The 18,971-nt window shown below is 50.3% G+C and overlaps 1 protein-coding gene across 1 annotated transcript; it reads right to left on the bottom strand.

Annotated features, from left to right (window-relative positions):
• Nucleotides 1-5,535: 5,535 nt before the first annotated feature.
• On the bottom strand, nt 5,536-14,541 carry MLLT11 (MLLT11 transcription factor 7 cofactor). The gene is made up of 2 exons (XM_073323019.2): nt 14,305-14,541; nt 5,536-11,338 (listed from the first exon to the last, which is right to left on the bottom strand). Exon 2 carries the CDS (start codon nt 11,330-11,332, stop codon nt 11,063-11,065), a length of 270 nt encoding a protein of 89 aa, XP_073179120.1. The 5' UTR covers nt 11,333-11,338; nt 14,305-14,541; the 3' UTR covers nt 5,536-11,062.
• Between the last annotated feature and the right edge of the window lie 4,430 nt (nt 14,542-18,971).

Below are 18,971 nucleotides of genomic sequence, written 5' to 3'. Positions count from 1 at the left end.
GATTTTAAGCAATAACTTTAGTTGCTTTTGATATTTTAAACCTGTCCCTTTCAGACCAAGTCATGCAAATAGCAGGGAACATGCTCTTAATGGTGTCTTTAACACAAATACTTCCTTACTCCTGGGAGAAGGACTGGAAGTGTGATAAGTGTTAGAGGTCCTAATGAACTGAGGATCGTAAGTAAATGTAATAAGAATATCATAGTGATTTGCATTGTTGTATGGTCTAACAGCTGAGCCTCGACCCTAGTCTATGACAATTGCTTGCAAGAGAGTGTTGGCATGTTCAGTACAAGTTTGGTGTCCCTGACCTTGATCTATAAACTGTTGAATACATACATATGTGTTTGTGGGTAAATTAATAAGCTATAGATTGCAGATAAAAGCTGACCTGAAAAGAACTCATCATTACAATCAGTAACGGTGACGGGGCGGATCGACCCCGCACTGGTAAGGAGGGGGTTAATACTTCCCTCCTAGCAGAGGAAGACCCGCCCGAGGCTCTGCTAGGCATGCTCCACCTGGAAGTCAGATATAAAAGCCTGTAAAGCTGCTCAGGCTGACTGTGGTGGAGGAAGGACACTTGGCAGGGGCTCCAGCCCAGGAGCTGTTACAGCCTTTACCTGCGAGAGCTGAAGAGCCAGAAGCCTGGACCAGAGGCCTGCCGCTACCGGAAGCCCAGGGAGCGGCTGGTGCTGAGGAGCCTGGAGACCCCGATACCACATGGACCACTGCTGCAGGAGAGCCGGCAGGCAGTGACCCGGTGAGGGAGTTGTACCTCCCACCCTTATGAGGGCAGCCTGTTTCGGTGGCATTCCCCGCTGACCCTGTGGCAGACCGCTCTGCCCCTGGCAGAGCCCTGGTTTGGAGTCCGGTAGAGTCAGGTGGGTCCGGGCCCCCCTACCGGGGGCTGCCACCCCCTTGTGATGGCCCCCAGGCACCGGCCACTAGGCCATCCTACCCTGCTTCCAAAGGTGGCTGTATTGACACTGGCAGCTAGGGGAGGAGAATTAGGTGGACTCTGGCCATTGGGCCACACTCCTCTAGAGTCACACTGAATGGACTCTGGCTGCTAGGCCGCGCTACCCCACTCAGGAAGAGGCAGTAGATGGACTCTGGCCATTGGGCAACACTGTGCTGACAACCGGGGAGGTGTTAGAAAATGGACGTAGGCTTAGAGAGGCGGGATTACCTCCCACCCTCCTGACTTAAGGGGCCGACGAGGTACTAAACCCACCACAGTAACCTAACCCTCCCCTGCACTCAATAAAAAGGTGTGATCCTAATTACATTCCATCACAATATTGGCTACAACACTTATCCAACTGGCAAATCTAGGTTGTTAGAATCTAACTGGCATTTTGGCAACTTCATGAGCTCGCTCGCCGTTCATGCTTACATAGTAACTCCCCTGCACTCGCCCTTTGCCAGCCCCTTCAGCAGTGGTGCTCAGCTCCCAAGGATGCTGTAACAGGTGCCCAAGCCCTCTGATGCTGAGTATCAACCTGGTGGGCAGGACTGCAGCATCTGTTTTTTGAGGAGCTCCGGGATCAGGAGTGCAGGTGCCGGAGCTGCCGGGAGCCTGGGCCAGAGCTGGAGTTGGGCAGCAGGGCTGTCCTTTCAGCAGAGTCATAGAATCATAGACTATCAGGGTTGGTAGGGACCTCAGGAGGTCATCTAGTCCAACCCCCTGCTCAAAAGCAGGACCAATCCCCAATTAAATCATCCCAGCCAGGGCTTTGTCAAGCCTGACCTTAAAAACTTCTAAGGAAGGAGATTCTACCACCTCCCTAGGTAACGCATTCTAGTGTTTCACCACCCTCCTAGTGAAAAAGTTTTTCCTAATATCCAACCTAAACCTCCCCCACTGCAACTTGAGACCATTGAGTCCCCATAGTAATGGAGTGAGTCAAAGTAACATTCTATGTGCCGTCTGCTCATGGTAGGGGAGCTGTGTGTCCAGAACCGCTTGTCGAAATGACCCAGTCGCTGGCTTTCCTTTGATTACGCTCAGTCCCATTGTTCAGGAAATGGTTGAGGAGTGAGTCATGATTACATACCCCTAGCTGCTTACTGGAGTCTTTCATTTTCCCTCTATTGAATCAGAGCTAATTTCCTTGACTGTACTGCAACAGAAAAATCGAAGTCTGCATGTGGATTTTAGAGCCTTTTTAAACCAGAAATTTTGGACACAGGGTAAAACTTCCAGTGGGAACCTCTGCAGAAAGCAGAGGGAACACATAGGCGTAGACGGACTGAGAATTGAGACAAGATATATGGGCTTTCCAGCTTTGCAAAGGAAACTTCTCGGGAAGAAGCATGAAAATGTGACATGGTTAGATTGAGAGGTTCGGAGATCTGAATAAAGTTACATTTGGGCTGCAAATAGGATCAAGTGTCAAAAGCACATGTGTGTAATAGCCTCTGGATTTTTCTTTTTAATGAGCGTAAATGAAATTCCGTCTCTTCTCCAGACTGTTTACCCATTGGCTGCGGCGTGTCACCCTGCCAAAGCTCTGTGAACTGATGCATAAAGGTGTGTCTGTGCCTACCAGTCTCAAGGAAAATTCTCTCCGTTTTCCATGGCCTGGCAGCTTGTATGATGGGGAGCCTGTCTCAAAAGACAAGGGATTGGGAAAAGAGAGCTTTTTTAAAAAAAAAACAACAGTGGTTTGGGTTTTTTTGAGTCAGCTGACCTCTTGTTTAAAAAACAACTTTATTTGTGACACTGACTAGCAGAGGCGGTTTAAGGTTTCGTGGGGCCCTGGGCCAGAGTAAGTGGGGGGGCCCTCCCAATCCCCTCTGTCTGCAGTCCCACTCCCATTTTGCCCCTTCTGCTTGCGGCTCTGCCCCATTCTGCCTCCCACTGTGGCCCCAGCTCCGGGGCCGCAGTGAGGGGTGAGAGCCCTCCAGCCCAGAGGCCATGGCAGGGAGGTAGAGCTGCTCCAGTCCCAGGGCTGCAGCTGGGGTCCCAGCGCTCCTGCCAGGGAGGGGGGTCAGGGCATGGGGGCGCCTATTTCGCTGGGGCCCCCCAATTGGCCGGGGCTTTTTGGCACGGGCCCCATTGGCCCAGTGGCTAATCCACCACTGCATTAATGCCAAAGGCGATCACCCCGCACCAGTCCTGAAAGGGTTAAGGTGGCCCCGAAGAGGCCACTTCACCTTCTCAGTGGCACCTGAAGGGAGGTCCAGGGATTTATAAATAGTAATTGCTGAGGGAGGCCAGCAGGGGGAGAACCTGGGTAAGGAATAGAAAGGGAAGAGTTTTGTAGGAGCAGGGAGGGAATCTGCAAGTTGCTCTCTGGGAGCTGGGAAGTGGGGAGGAGGAAAGCCAGGGGGAGAATAAGCCCTGGAGGGAGAGTCAACCCCACAGGAGTTGTGGGGAAAGAGAGCCTAAGAAGGCAGGGTAGGAAGAAACCCAGGTAACAGCAGCAAGAAGGGGGACAGTGCGGACCGTGGCTGCTGGTTATGGGGTCCCTGGGTTGGAACCCAGTGTAGAGGGAGGGCCTGGGTTCCCCTACCAGCCATTGGGAAGTGGTGCTGGATTGTTGGAGATGCCTGGTGAGACTCTGATTCCCTGGAAGGGGGGATCACACAGCGACCTAGCCAGAGGGCTGAGAGAGAGCCCCGCGCTGACGGAGTGACCATGGGCGGGGGGAGCCATATGGAAAGAAAGCTGCTTCGCAAGGCCAGGCGGGGAAAGAGGCGCTCTTGCAGTGAGTGAAGCCTGTAACAGACCCTGTCACCACAATCGGAAGAGAAGATGGCATGATGGGACAGGTTCTAGGCTGGGAGCTTGGTTGGTTTCAGTGGAGCTATGCTGGTCTACACCAGCTGAGAACCCAGTGCAATGGACCACTGGAAGCAGACAACAGACCTAGTGAAAAACAAAGGGCAGACACCGTACCGCTAAGAGCTCAATCTAGACCAAGCAGATACACTATTATTATTATTAATAATAATACTTAATGTTTTGTGGCCCTGGCTCCCCATTATTTTGCACCTTATACAGCCATTTACTCCAGAGCACAGTGCAAAATGCTATCATCCTGATCTGGCAGTATTTCTCCTTCACTTTGTGCTTGTGTTGATTACTGCAGACGGTGCAGGGAGATGCAGAATCAAGCGCACGGTGTAGAGAGTTTACATCTTCCAAACGCTTTCCCTGCCGTCGTTAATTATCCTTCAAATGCAAAGGCAGAAAATATCACCATGCCGCTATCTAAAACCATGGTACGCCCACGTCTTGAATGCTGCAGGCAGTTGAGGTCACCCCATCTCAAAAAAGGTAGATTAGAATTGGAAAAAGTACAGAGAAGGGCAACAAAAATAATTAGGAGCTGGGAACTGCTTCCCTAGGAGGAGAGATTAAAAGCACTGGGACTGTTTAGCTTAGAAAAGAGATGACTAAAGGGGGGTGGGATATCATAGAGGTCTATAAAATTATAAACAGTGTGGATAGAGTGAATTAGGAAGTGTTATTTACTCCTTCACATAACACAAGAACTAGGGCTCACCCAATGATAGTAATAGGCAGCTGGTTTAAAACGAACCAAAGTTAGTACTTCTGCACACAACATACAGTCAGTGGAACTCATTGCCAGGGGATGTTGTGAAGGCCAAAAGTATAACTGGGTTCAAAAAAGAATGAAGTTCCTGGAGGACAGACCCATCAATGGCTATTAGCCAAAATGGTCAAGGATGCAACCCCATGCTCCAGGTGTTCCTAAATCTCTGACTCCCAGAAGCTGGGACTGGACAACAGGGGATGGATCACTTGATTTAATTACCCTGTTCTGAATCATCTGGCATTGGCCTCTGTGGGAAGACAGGACACTGGGCTAGATGGGCTATTGGTCTGACCTTGTGTGGCCATTCTTATGTTCTTAAAGACTGGCTGCTGGCATCTGACTTGCTGCCCATTCTGTGGGAATGTAGCGAAGTCAAAGGATCTGTGAGAATGTGATGTTACGGCTAGGTCTGGGCTTCAGTTTTCCAACTGAATAGGCCCTTTGTGCAAAAATGAAAATTGTCTGTGGGAAAATTTCAATTTGGTTGAAAAAATTCAGTTTTTCTATTGGGGGAAAAAATCCAAATGCTGGAACCCTGAAGGCTCATGGAGAAGGATCTTGTCAATTTCACCTTTTCCCTGCAGGCAGAAGATAAAATTGACAAGGAAGGCACACAGCAAGCCAAAACAAATTTCCATCTTGTTTTTTTTTACTTTCTGTCCCATGAAAAATGTTGCGATATTTACTCCAATTTAGAATGAAAATTTTCCCTAAATCTTGGCATCTTCGGCAGGATGAAAATTCCTTTTTTGCAGCCCAGGCTAGTTATAGCGATATCAGAAATGATGGAAATAAACCTACAACAGTCTCCGCAATTGGGCCCTCTCAGATGGGAAAGCAGAAAACTAGAAAATAGCCATAAGGAAAACCAGTAGATCTTTGTTTTGATGTATCCACACACTTGAATTCCATAGTTACACCCAGCAAGGGGAGAGTGTTCCCCAGAAAATACAGATAAAGCCTCTTAGTTTCATACTCTTTTATTATTATGAAATGGCAAGAGAGGTGAAAGATGATATTATGGAGTACAAAGTGGTGAGGAAGCTGAAATCTTAGCGGAAATGCCAGACTTCTAAATGCCCGGCAAAAGCAATAGACAGCAAAAGCAGCAGAGTGACAGTTTGGTGAATCTGTTGCTGCAATAAACATTTTAGTTCAAAGAATACGAATCGTGGCATAATATTCACGCAGAGAAGATTTAGTGTGGTTCAGGGGTGAAACACTTTATTAATGTTTGTTCGGAGGCAGCACAGTGCCGGACTGCCAGGTGAAGCCATCGGTTAGAGTTTGGGACCGTTACACTTGAAGATTTTGGAAAACACCTCTGGCATCGGTTTCGCTCATTCCGTCCTGGAGAACACAAAGAAGCAGTGGAAGTGCTAGACAGCTGGGCAAGTGGAAGACTGAACGATTTGTGAAGGCAAACAAGGCATCTGTCCTTATAAAAGGGGGGACTAACACAACTTACTCAGGAGCCTTTTGCAACTTGCAATGTACGAGAGAGCCATACACAGAACTGGTGTGTATACGCTGCAGATTCTGTATGTAAGAGGACTACTGGACACCTATACAGCCCTGTAATCAGCTGTGCATGGTCTAGGAGAAAGTACAGTAGCATTACATTCTGCGTACAGTGTATGATACTTAACCTACCCAGATATTGAGATTTCTAGTTCTCAGCAGTTGCTTCAGTCCATTAGATTGTGTGCATGAACCTAAGGGCCCCGGTACCTATTGACCAAACACGCACAACTCCCCTTGACCATATTGGCTTGATCAGGACACCTTTGTTTCTCTGTGAGATCTGAGGAATATATAGACCCTGGAAGCATGCCGGTTCTAAATTCAGGATGTAGAAAGATCTCATGAAGGGTGAAGACATAGCCTCAGATTTCACACAGAAACCAAGATGAAGGCAGGTTTCTGTAATCCATTCCTAGGCCTCTTGTATCAGCACTGACTCCAAACCAGCAATGAAGTGTGGATGGAGAATTCAATGGTTTTTGTTTCAGTTTAATTTAGTAGATTTCTCCCATTCACTGACCTGCTTTCTTACTCTTTGTAAGGCACACTGAACATTAAACACGTCGGTCTTGGAGACTTGGGCCCAGTTCTCTGGTACCCTGCACCTTTGGATAGAATTTACCCCAACGCCAAGTGGATATCCAGTGCTATCTGCTCAGAATGGCTGTGTCTGTCACTAGAGCTGCTGGGAAGGTTTCGAGTTGCACGTTTTTCCTTTGGAAAATACTGGTTCATCCCAATCAAAGTGTTTGTCGGGAATGTGTCAATTTTGACCCTTTCATTTCAGAAACAAAGTCGTAATGGCGCGTTCCGGTAAAGTCGGAAAGTTCCATTTCACTCTTTCGGGAACCAAACTTGCTGATGTTCCATTTCAAAATGATTGATTGGTCAATAGTTTGACTTTAGACAATAGAATATACAATTTTGAAAAAGCTGAAATCAGAGTGAACCATTGTGATCCACCTAAAATAGTCCCCCCGCACCTGCAATTTTGTTTCACAGGAAATTTTTGAATTGTTTTGTTTTTTGTTCTGGAATGGGAAATTTTTTTTCAAAATTGCAGGATTTCTCCTGAAACAGAAAGCACTTCCCATACAAGTGTCTCTTACACTGAGTTGGCACTGGTGCAGGGTAAAGGAGAAGCAGACCCTTTATTTTAGGAGCCTCTTGATTTTTCACTCCCCCAGGCAAGAAGGCAGGCGTTTCAGACCAGGCACACCCACTGTTTGGCATGTCCGTTTACCATAGATAGTCAAAAGACCTTTAAACGGTTTGAAGGCAGCTGAGGAATAGCAGCTATAAAGAGTGTTTTGTTCCAGTCTGTATGGATTTCAAGTGTCCACAGGAATATGTACTTTTTTAAAAACTAATTTTATTTAAAGTTTCATTATAAGTACCTCTCCCCTGGTTTCCATGGCTTTTTGGCTTGGGACACAAAACCATATAGGCCTGCGAAGGAAAGTTTACATTCTTCACCTCCAGTTTAAAAATCTTAAAGTCCACAGCCTGGGTATTTTTGGAAGGTGAAATAGCCATGCTCTGTATGTGGAATTTACATTTTTCATAGCCGTTTACTAGTTCGGGCTGCCTCGTTCCCTTCTACACGTTACATACTCTGCAAGCTCCCTGGAAGGCTTTGAGTTGCTGCACATTGTGGCTTTCCTGACTAGCATCATAATATCAAGAACCGGCTAGTTTGCAGCCGCACCCCTGTCCTCTGGTGGGTGGAATCAGAACTGCTCCACTGTGGGTCATAGACCCTATACTGGTAGCTGCTCAAGGAAATTCACTCTGAGCTCACACTGTAGAGGCCTGGAGCAGTGGCTCTGGGTTCTATCACTCTGAAATTCCAAACAACCACCTGATGCAGCATGGTGACCTCTGTGAAGTCCAAGGTTGCCATAGATCTGTTACAATTAATCTCCGTATAGACGTTCCTAGCCTCCCTTGCAGCACTGAGAACCATAAACAGCAGGTACACTGGAGCAATGCTACCCTTAAGCACAAACCCTCCTCTTCAGTCTTTTTCATCTCTTTTGTCCTGTTGCCTTTTGGGCTAACGTGTCTCATAGCTGGCGTCAGCACAGGTGTGAACAATCCAGCCAACGGGCCTTTTTTTATTTAAGTGGACATTAAAAAAACCTCCCAGATTTTCCACCACTTGTTTCCAGACACTTCTTTTGCACTTGGGGGGAAGAAAAACTGTTTTTTTGTTTTGTTTGTTTAACCCCTTCCCCTGAGGACTACTCACTCCAAGTAGCCGCTAAGGCCCAGATCCTCATAGGTATTTAGGTGCCTAACCCCCATTGAAATCAATGGGAGCTAGGCAGCTGCGGTCAGTTTGCTGCTCGGCTCCGGACAATTCAGCACTAGGTCCGCAGTCAGGCGTAAGGAAACAAAAGGTCTATTCCCAAGCAGTCGCCCCCTTCAGGCAGGGCACCATTTGCAGCAGACTAACTCAGCGGCAGGGTCAGGTCATTCACGGCTGACATAGACCCAGCCATAGTCCCACAACTCTCCTACCTCTCCCTAGGGAGGCTCTGGAAGGCTCAGCTGCTCTCTCACAGCTGGAGATCTGCTCTCCTCCCCAATCAGCCTTCATCTGAGCCGGGCTCTCCCCTCGCTCCAAGCCTGACGCCAGCCAGGTGAAGCAGGCCGGGGCTGACGGAGCCCACAGCCGCCCGTGAAGCCAGTGGGGTTGGTAAAGCACAATGCCTAATACTCTTGATACTCCATGAGCATCCGAATACTTCATGAGAGTAGGGGACTGGACTAGATGACCTCTCAAGGTCCCTTCCAGTCCTATGATTCTTGTGGCTCTGGTCCTTACTGCTCAAAGCCGCCCTAACTAGAGCAACGTGCAGAGCCAGCTACTGCTCAGTAAGCAGGCTGCCCAGGCCTTCGTCCCACTGACGAGTAGCTACTCAGACGCAGCCCCAAAATATTTCAGCGGGGGTGAATCGGATGATCATCAGCGAGAGGATTAGCAGCGTGGCCCTCCTGTGATACGGGCAGCAAGAGCCAGCTGTAAGGGTCCGGTTCCGATAGCCATCCTCACACGGAGTAGCACCTTGCTCCCTGGCTTTAGAAGGCCAATGCCTGGCTCGTGGCGCGAGGCACTACAAGGCAATCAGAATCGGGCCCTCAGAGCCCACATGCGACCCATGTTCAATGTGGCAGTAATCCCAGGGGATGGGAGCCCGAGCAATATTTAACCCCAAGTCTTTAAGGCAAAACTGATGTGGTGGCTGTATTTGGTTTTAGTGGGTCAGGCAGCATGGGCCAGATCTGCGGCTGGTGGAAACAGGCTCCATCGATACCTCCTGAGGCTCTGTCCCCAAAATTTCCCTGCATCCTAATGAAAATGTATCCACGTTCCTAGCAAAATTCTCACACTGATGGTTTTCTCTTTGCTCTGCAGTTTTGGACAAGGTGGAGAGCCTGGGACTCCTTTTCAGGAACGAGGCTTGCGCCTGATTAGCCCCTATTGAGCAGAAGAAAGGGCCCGCTGGCATTTGTCTGGCAGAGAAACCTTGAATATCCAAATGGAAAGGGTGGGGAAACTGAGCGCAGGTTGGAAAAATGGGAGCGTTTAGAGAAGCAGGGATGTCCGCCACCCCAGGGCAATGTGATCGGACTTCAGCTAAGAGGGGAATTTGGACAGGTGAGGTGGTCTTCTGTTTGCACGCACGTTTCTTAATAAAACACAATAGGAATGAGCTCAAATCCGACCGCTACTTCGTGGTTCTCTAGCACGTTCTCGCACAGGTACGGTCAGGGCTATGGCACAATGCCTGCTCACACCAAGACAAACTGAATATGGCTTCCAACACTTGTGAGCTAACCACGGGCACGTGACGGTGTGACTGCCGCATGGCTCGGCACGCCCCGGTTTGTTTTGGTCTAGCCAGCATGAGTAACAATAGCAGGGTAGAAAAGGGTGAGACGGACTTTGGCATGGGCTGGCAACCCAAATAGGCACCCCGGGACTCTGGCAGGCTAGTATTGGGGTGGCTAGCCTGGGCCACCAGATGTTAAGGGGGCCACTGATGCACCCCAGAATTACCAGACATTCCAGTACTTCTGGGAATGGCGTGGGGCTGACCCCAGCTGTGTGACACTGCCCTTTGGCGTGACCGGATGGATGGCATGTTGGAGAGCACCCCAGTCAGGGGTGCTGGAACAGGGGGGGCCAGGGGCCACTTTTTGCCACGGGCCCTGTCCCTGCCCCTTCTCTTCCCCCAAGGTCCCACCCCCTGGCCAGACCGGCAACAGGAGCCCAGGGGAGCCTGGGCAGCGGTGGGGAGCTGCGGACCCTCCACCTGCCCTGGGCGGAGGGCTTGGGGGGTGGGGTGGGAACACAGGCCAGGGGCTACTCTCAAGCCCCCTGTACCCCAGGCAGGTGATGGGGCCCGGGCTCCCCAGCCCCACTTCTGGCTTGGCCAGGGGTGGGGTCTCGGTGGTAAGAGGAGGGGCAGGGGCAGTGCCAGGGAGAGGGTGGGGGTCCCTGCCCCCCCCCACTTTTGGGGAAGCTCCCCCGCCCCGACTCCAGTCACACCAGCATGTTGAAGAATGCGCCACTCTGCCCCTGATGTCCTCCATGCCTGATACCGGACAAACCCGTGACCGGCGTTATCCCGGTGCTGGACAGGGGCCCACCCACAGAAAAAAAGGATGGCCCGGCTTAAAACCGGACAAATGGCCGGCCTGCCGCAACTACCCTGCGATGGTTACCCGCGCTGGCTAGAGTAACGCTAGCTCAGGTGTGCCGACACCCGCATGTACCGTGTAGACATACCCTTGAGAAGAGAGAAGGTGGGCGGGGGGGGGGGGACACGGACGATGAGTCTTGGAGGTGTCATCACTGGGCGATTCGTTAATCAGCATCGTCAGCGACCACTTTCAACGTAAAGGACAACACAGAGACCTAACCAAAGAGACCCGGCCGCGTGCTCGGGCCGCTGGCATCAGACCAGCTCAAAATCTAACGCGCTAATGCTGGCTATCGGCGCGCGCCAGAAATTGAAGCTGTTGAACGGCAGGAGAGTGTCCTCTTCCTCGGCGATGTCCTGCCTGAGCTGCTTCCAGTCCCCAGGCCGCTTGCCCACACCGCCCTTGGCTTTGTAGAGTGCCGCGTCGGCCAACCCCAGCCCCTCCAGCTCCGCCAGGTCGAGCTCTGGGATGGGCATTCTCCAGTACAGGAAGGAGTCGTACTGGCTGTTCGCCGTGTCCAGCATCTCCGCCTACAAGGAAGAAGACAGGAAAGTCTTCTGAAGCCGCGGGCTACCACGCAGTCCTAGCCACTCGGGCTACGGAATGATCGAAAACGTCACTGCTTCATGATTACCACAGGGCCCAGGCCCCAACCCTGTGAACAGGCCTGTGGAGAGAAATTTGGGGCCCCAATACATCGGCTGCTGGGGCCCCACCTCATCCCATTTCACCACAGTTACGGACGTTTTGGGGGTCAGGGCCCTGGTACAATGGTCCCTTTCCCAATCAATGCTGGCGGCGAAGAATATTGCTCTGTGGGTGGGTGGATAAGGCAGCAGGCTAGGGCTCGGGAGCGCTGGGTTCCCCAGCACCCTTCTCTGTACTCTAGGGCAGGTCACTTCGGCCCAGGCCCACTGACATCGTGGCTGTCGGGCACCTCAGTACCTTTGAAGATGTGGGTCTCAGCGCCCCATCTGTAAATTAGTACTAACGCTCCTTCCTCTGTCTGATCTAGGGAGATTGTAAGGTCTCTGGGGCAGGGATTGTCTCTTACTCTGTGTCCGTGCAGCACAATGGGACCCCTAGGTGGTACCGCCATACACCTCCTAATGAAGAAATTATGGGATGGGAACATCCCACAAATCCTGGGACAGGTCCCGGCCCCCGAGTCCTTCAGGAGCTTCCCCTCCCCAGGCTGCGAAGAGCTGGTTTTACAGCCGCCTTCTATTCCAGCAGCCACACGTTGGTCCTCAGCAGCTGGTTTGTCCGATTTTGATAAAGGATCCAAAGCAGCTGCTGCCTAGTGGCTAGTGCACTGGCTTGGGACTCAGCAGAGGTGGGTTCTAGTCTGCGTTCTGCCACTGGTGACCTCAGGCAAGTCACTTAACCACTCTGTGCCTCAGTTTCCCCATCTATAAAATGGCAGCGATGCTACTGACGTCCTTTGTAAAGTGCCTTAAGAGCTGCTGATGAAAAGCGCTAGGTACGAGCTAGGGCCTAGATACTCAAAGGTATTTATGCCTAACTCCCTTTCAGGATCTGGGTCCTAGGGCTTATGATTGGCTTCTCTATAGCATTTCCCTTGGATATGTAGATACAAATGGTCTCGGAAGGCGCCACCCTAACGTTTGCATGGTAGGAAACTAATCATGAGGGATGTGGAAATAATATCCCCTGTGGTTTGTTTGTAGTGTTGAGAATTTGCGGGTGACTGGGACTGCGAACAGAACTAAGTGCGGACATGGGAATAAAACAGGAACAGAAATATAATTAGGATTTGTAGGATTCATCATAAGGACGCACCACAAATTCTTGCTGTCCTTTGACTATAACTCTCTGGATAGAATAGTGTGTGTGTGTGTGTGTTTGTGTGTACACGTACACCTACGCCTGTGGGGGACAGTGTTGCCTAGTGGGACTCAGAAGATCTGGGCTCTGTTCCTGTCTTGGCCACTGGTCTGCTGGGTAGCTCACTTCACAGCTCTGTGCCTCAGTTTCCCCATCTATATAATGGGATAATGGCCCATTTCCTCAAAGGTATATTGACCTCCATTGTAAAGCACTTTGAGTGCCTCTGATGAGAAGAAGTCTAAGAGGCATTACGATTGTATGCGTGCGTATAACTGTGTGGGCATGCATGTATATCTGTGGGGAGGGGGTGTGTATGCATACCCAAACCCCGCCCACGCCCACAAAGACAAAGGACTTCATCCTCTTTCCAGCACACCCCTGCTCAAGTCAGGAGTCACTCCACTGACATCAGTCCAACCCCTCCCCGCCAGATGTGAGAGCAGAATCAGGACCAAATCGTGTCCAATCAGCTGTAACGAAGCTCTGCTTCGGGTTTCTAGGCCCCCCCCCCCCCCCCATCGCACACCTCCTTGCCCACCTGAAACGCCTCTCCCAGCTCCAGCTGCTCGGCACATCCCAAACTACGAGATCCATTGTGTGTCGAGCCAAACGGTTCCTGCAGTGGCCCCACCCAGGCGAATTTGCTGCAGAGCCCCTCCCCCGCCCTTGCTCTTCACTTTGATACCACCTTAATATACAATTCTCCCCACTCCCCAAAGGCCTGGCCTACCCTGGTCCAAGTGAATCCAACCCTTAATGTGCATTTTCCTGGCAGGACTGTGTCCTTTGGTCCTCGCTGTCTTTGATTTTAGTCAATCTATCTATATATCCCTCGCTTTCCACTGACTGCTTGTTTCTTACGAGGCTTAATTCCAATGGGTTTCCAACATCCTCTGCAACAGGGCACTCACATTCCCATCAAATTACACAGGGACCAGTTTGCTTCTAAATTTAAAAAAAATCAAAATGTACTGGGAAGACTGTATGTCATCCCCTTCCACAAAACAAACAACTGTGTTTTTTAAATAGCACTCTGCTCACGGGTATATTTCGGGCTTTCTTTTTGCAAGAGGACAGCAGATTATTAAAATTAGACCCATCGTGCATTTAGCACCGGGCAATCTGCTTGATTTAGAAATGCACTCAGCAACGCCAGCCTCAAAGCCACGAGGAGGGAGGATAATTATATATATTTAAAAAGCGGCAGATATTAAAAAAGGCAATTTACACGTCCTCTGCGTCGCCTACCGTCCTCAGATCTAAAGAGAAGCGCGTCCCCTTTATTAACGGAATCATGTTCACGCTCAGGCAGCCAGGTTAGAGGGGGGAATGGAGCCTTTATTCAACTGCAGTGAAAGCCCGGTGCTAAACTGATCAGATATGCTCCCTTTCGTCTCCTTCCCTGTATCCGAGGGGTAGCCATGTTAGTCTGTATCCACAAAAACAACGAGGAGTCTGGTGGCACCTTAAAGACTAACAGATTTATTTGGGCATCTGCTGTGGTGGGTAAAAAACCCCACTTCTTCAGATGCCTGGAAAGCCTCTGAGGGCTGACACACCAGCAATCCAAGCCTCAGGAAGACCCCCCCACCCCCCGCCCAAGTGGCTCAGCTTTCCTTTGAAAGAATAATGCTGATTTTGTTACCTGTTTTAAGGAAGGGTTGGATCTGCTGGCTGCTAACCCAGCTGACAGGGTTTTCGTTGTGCCGTACTTGTCTTCGGAGGCAGCTGGACGTCAGGCTTGCAGAATTTTCTGCCTTGCTTTTGTCTGAGTGTGAGTTTGCGCGTGTGTCTGTCTGTCTCCGCAATGCAGCCCCTCCTAAATAGGCAGATTTATTACCCCTCCTCCCGGGGCTGGTGGGCCGATGATGCAGCTGTACGAATGCTCTGCTGTTTAATGACAGGTTTCAGAGTAACAGCCGTGTTAGTCTGTATTCGCAAAAAGAAAAGGAGGACTTGTGGCACCTTAGAGACTAACCAATTTATTAGAGCATGAGCTTTCGTGAGCTACAGCTCACTTCCTCACCCAGGCTTTATTATAGCGGGGGCGGGGGGGGCCTTGAAAGCAGAAGTGATTTGACTTCATCCACACACTTGATCTTAGCTGCAGGTTCTGTAAGTACCTACATGGGGAACAAATATTTAATAGGGGCTCTTCAGTCTTGCAGAGAAAGGTCGAACACGCGCCAATGGCTGGAAGTTGAAGCTAGACACATTCAGACTGGAAATCAGGTGTGCATTTGTAAAGGGAGAGCATTTAACCATCGGAACAATTTCCCGAGGGTCATGGTGGATGCTCCATCACTGACCATTTTTAAATCAAGACTGGATGTTTTGGTAAAAGCTCTGCTCTGGGAATGGTTTCGGGGCAGGTCTCATAGAGGAGCTGAGGACATTTTGCAAATAAATAAGTGACGCTAAGCAGATACTTGACTCTGCACCACTGAGTTCTGCTCCAGAGGGGAAACTGACCTGTAAATCCCTTAAATCCTGCTCAACAAGGGAGGAATTAATTAACTCAAGATGTTTTCAAGACACCTGTTGAAAAGACCCCATACCAAATAAGGCTGTATTGTTCCTGCTTCCTATCAAATTACCGAGGATATAAAATCCAACTCTACAACTGGCATAGGATTAGAATGATCTTCTGGGTCATCCACAGGAATGGTTTTCCTGTTGCTGTGTGCACATAATTCCCATCAAAGCCAAGCCCCCTCTGCGTTAGGTTTTCAGACGGTCTATTTCTGCCTCCATGTTTTTGCTTTCAGATCCACTTATCTTAGAGCCTGGGCAATTAGTGCAGCTGCGAAGATAGGCTATCTCTCCCTAAATAGACATAAGTTTTGTTCAGTCATGTTCGCCCAGCTGGGGTTGCGGTGGAGGAGGGGCTGCACAACCTAGCAGGTGCGCAAACTCTGCTGCGGGAACCAGAAAAATTTTTCTGTCTGGTGTTTTCTGAAGAGGTCAAGTAGTTTTGTTTTCCTTTGCTTTTCTGCTGATGAATGCTGAAGGCCAGACCCTGTGGGAAACTGATCAGGAGCACACAGGTTTGATGGGAGAAACCAAGGAGGAAGAACACCCAGAGCTGCATCTAGTCCTTCCAAGCAGACACTTAGCTAGGGGCCAAGTGAGCAGGAGCAGCTAGGGTTGTCGGGAGATCCCTCGTGGATCCATAGCCAGAAGGGACCATTAAATCATCTACTCTGACCTCCTGCATATCACAGGCCATTAAATGTCACGAAGTTACCCCTCCAACCAGGGGCGTGGGCCCAGGGGACCACGGCCCCATCACTTGGGGGGCAGAGGCAGTGCAGGGGCAGGGCCTTGCATGGAGTGGGCGGAGTGAGGGCAGGGGCTTGGGGAGAAGGATGACCTGGGGGCGGGGCCTCTGGAAAAGGAGCGGGGCCTTGAGGCAGCACGGGGCAGGGGGTGGGGCCAGGGTTCAGGCACCGGTGGCCCCCCGCCTACTTTTAGGGAGCTTTTCTGCTGCTCCTCCAGCACATCACTTGGATGTTGCCATGGAATGACGGTTGCCTCCATCCCAGTGGCAGGGTCCATATCCCTGGGCTGAGCAGGAGACACCCCCTGCTTCCTGCTCTCAGAGGGATATGGACCCTGCCACTGCATAACAGGAAACAGCATCCCTCGACCTGGCTCCCCGTGGTGGTCGCTCAATGCTCTGTGTCTGCACACCGTGGAGGTGCCATGCTATGGAGGCAGTGTTCCCCAGTACAAAGGACACAGGGTGCTATTCCTGTCCCTGCAACTGGCCTGCTGGGTGACCTTTGGCAAGTCACTATGCTGCCCAGTGCCTCAGTTTCCCCATCTGTAAAATGGGGATTATTCTAACCTCCCTTGTAAAGCACTTGGAACTTGACTGATGGGAAGTGCTAGATAAGCGCTAGGGATTATTGTCACTGCAGATAGAGTCTCCCCAATCCCAGTGTACTAGGTCTCTCTTTGCTAGTATGCCGCACAAGTACACACACACGGCCCGATTAGCTTCTTGGAGGGACTTGATGCGTTCGGACACATGAGGTGATGCCTTTTGACAAGTGTCACAACTCCTTTGGGAGCTCTCCATCTAACGCAGCCCGCTGGCCAGCAGTCACCTCTGCTTCCCTCGGGAGCATCCCTCTCCATGAGCACGTCTTTATTCATCAGCAGGACAGGCGTCACCATGGCTTCTGCTCAGAAAGCTGAATCCGTGCAGGTCTCATCAGACGAGGCACGTTGCAACAGACTGAAGTCAAGATCGAGCCTGGAACAACATCCAATCCTTACACCTCTGTTGTCTGAAACAGGGTTGCATCTCCCCTTGTCTATAAATGACATGGCCTCACGTAATGCAATGGGCTTGTAAGCCGGCCTCTCCGCTGAGCTCAGAAGGGAGTTCTCATGGCACGATCAATGATAGGCACCATTTGCTTGGTTTGCCAAACTGATGAGGATGACTGTCTGGAGATCAGGAGAATCCAGAGTCTAGCTACCTCTAGGAATCACTGCAAAACCTTCCTCCTGGACAAAACTTTCCCCACGCCCATCAGAATGACATCTGCATGGGGTGACATTTTTGAAAGCACTTAAGAGACTTAGCAGCCTAAGGCCTTGTCCGCACACAGCGTCTGTCCTGGTATAGAATCACAGAACTAGAAGGGACCTTGAGAGGTCATCTAGTCTAGTCCTCTGCACTCAAGGCAGGACAAAGTGTTCTAGGCAGGACAAAACGTCCTGACAGGCGTTTGTCCAACCTGCTCTTAAAAATCTCCAATGATGGAGATTCCACCACCTCCCTGGGCAATTTATTCCAGTGCCTAACCACCCTGACAGTTCAGAAGCTTTTCCTAATGTCCAGCCTAAACTGCCCTTGCTGCAATTTAAGCCCATTGCTTCTTGTCCCGTCCTCAGAGGTTAACAAGAACAATTGTTCTCCCTCCTCCTTGTAACAACCTTTTATGTACTTGAAAACTGTTCTCATGTCCCCTCTGAGTCTTCTCTTCTCCAGACTAAACAAACCCAGTTTTTTCAATCTTTCCTCCTAGGTCATGTTTTCTAGACCTTTAGTCATTTTTTGTTGCTCTTCTCTGGACTTGCTCCAATTTGTTCACATCCTTCCAGAAGTGTGGCGCCCAGAACTGGACACAATACTCCAGCTGAGGCCGAATCAGCGTGGAGTAGAGCAGAAAAATTAGTCCTCGTGTCCTGCTTACAACACTCCTGCAAATACAGCCCAGAATGTTGTTTGCTTTTTTTGCAACAGTGTGACACTGTTGACTCACATTTAGCTTGTGAATCACTCTGATCTCCCCCCCCCCACCCCCGCTCCCTTTCTGCAGTACTCCTGCCTAGGTATAACCAGGTAGTGTGTAGCCGGGGTGGGGTAAGCAGCAGGCGGGGCTAGCCCGAGTATGATCCTGTCTGGGATACTAGGAACGTACTCCAGGTGGAGAGCCCCCTCCCACTGCTAGCACTGCCATGGCAATAGGTGCTTGCTCCATCAGGTGTGCCTCTTGGAGCCGGGACTTCCACCTTCTAGCTTCAGATCAGTCACACCCACAAGGTGTGATTTTCTTTTTTAACTGATATTTAGTAAGACCAGTACAACCCCTGCTGTGGGCATTGTTATACTGGTTTACAGGTGCGGCTATAGCTTATTCCCCTTTCTGCATGGAAATGGTTGTACCAATATAAAGCACCTGTATATTAATATAACCGCAGACACACAAGGCGGTGGTTTTGCTGTGGGACAGCTCTCTGGTAAGATGGGTAATTTCATTTGCAAAAGGCCTTCAAAAAGGTATCTAGGCTCCTAAATCCATTTGGCATTGGACTGCTGAGTGCAGCAAGGCTTAATTACTGCTGTAGGCTCCCGAGTGCCTCGGTGGCTGCTGAAAATGGGACAGAGGCTCTTACATTACGGGCTTTTGAAAATGTTACCCAACATCGCCTGATGCCCTCTGTCCACTCACAGCAAAGCCCAGCCCCAAGCAGTGAATTATTTCCCCATGTGGCTGGCAAGAAGAAGAGGCTTCTATTCCCACTGAGAACCCTTCTGCTGCACCCCGCATGCTTTAGATGCATGGTAAACGTGTGACACTCACAAAGGTAGTTACTGATCCAGGACAGCTTCTCCGTGTGGCGGGGACTTTGGGTGGTTCCGTGCCTTGTGCATTCACACAGGGTGTAAAGTGGGTGACAATACCCCCAGCTCTCTGTGAGGGGCTGGGTTACAGAGATCCCCTTGGGTCTGCCAGCTGATATGCTGGGACTACCTCTGAGCCCATTTTCCCTGGCAGCTTGGGACTTCAGTAT

Source organism: Lepidochelys kempii, chromosome 24, assembly GCF_965140285.1.
Source record: "Lepidochelys kempii isolate rLepKem1 chromosome 24, rLepKem1.hap1, whole genome shotgun sequence".
In the NCBI taxonomy this organism is placed as follows: Eukaryota; Metazoa; Chordata; order Testudines; family Cheloniidae; genus Lepidochelys; species Lepidochelys kempii.
Note: the sequence above shows the minus strand (reverse complement) of the source record. Positions and strands in the feature narration are given on the sequence as shown.

Coding starts and splice junctions, on each gene's coding strand:
- MLLT11 (XM_073323019.2), bottom strand. CDS start 11,332: ATGCTGGACACGGCGAACAGCCAGTACGACTCCTTCCTGTACTGGAGA.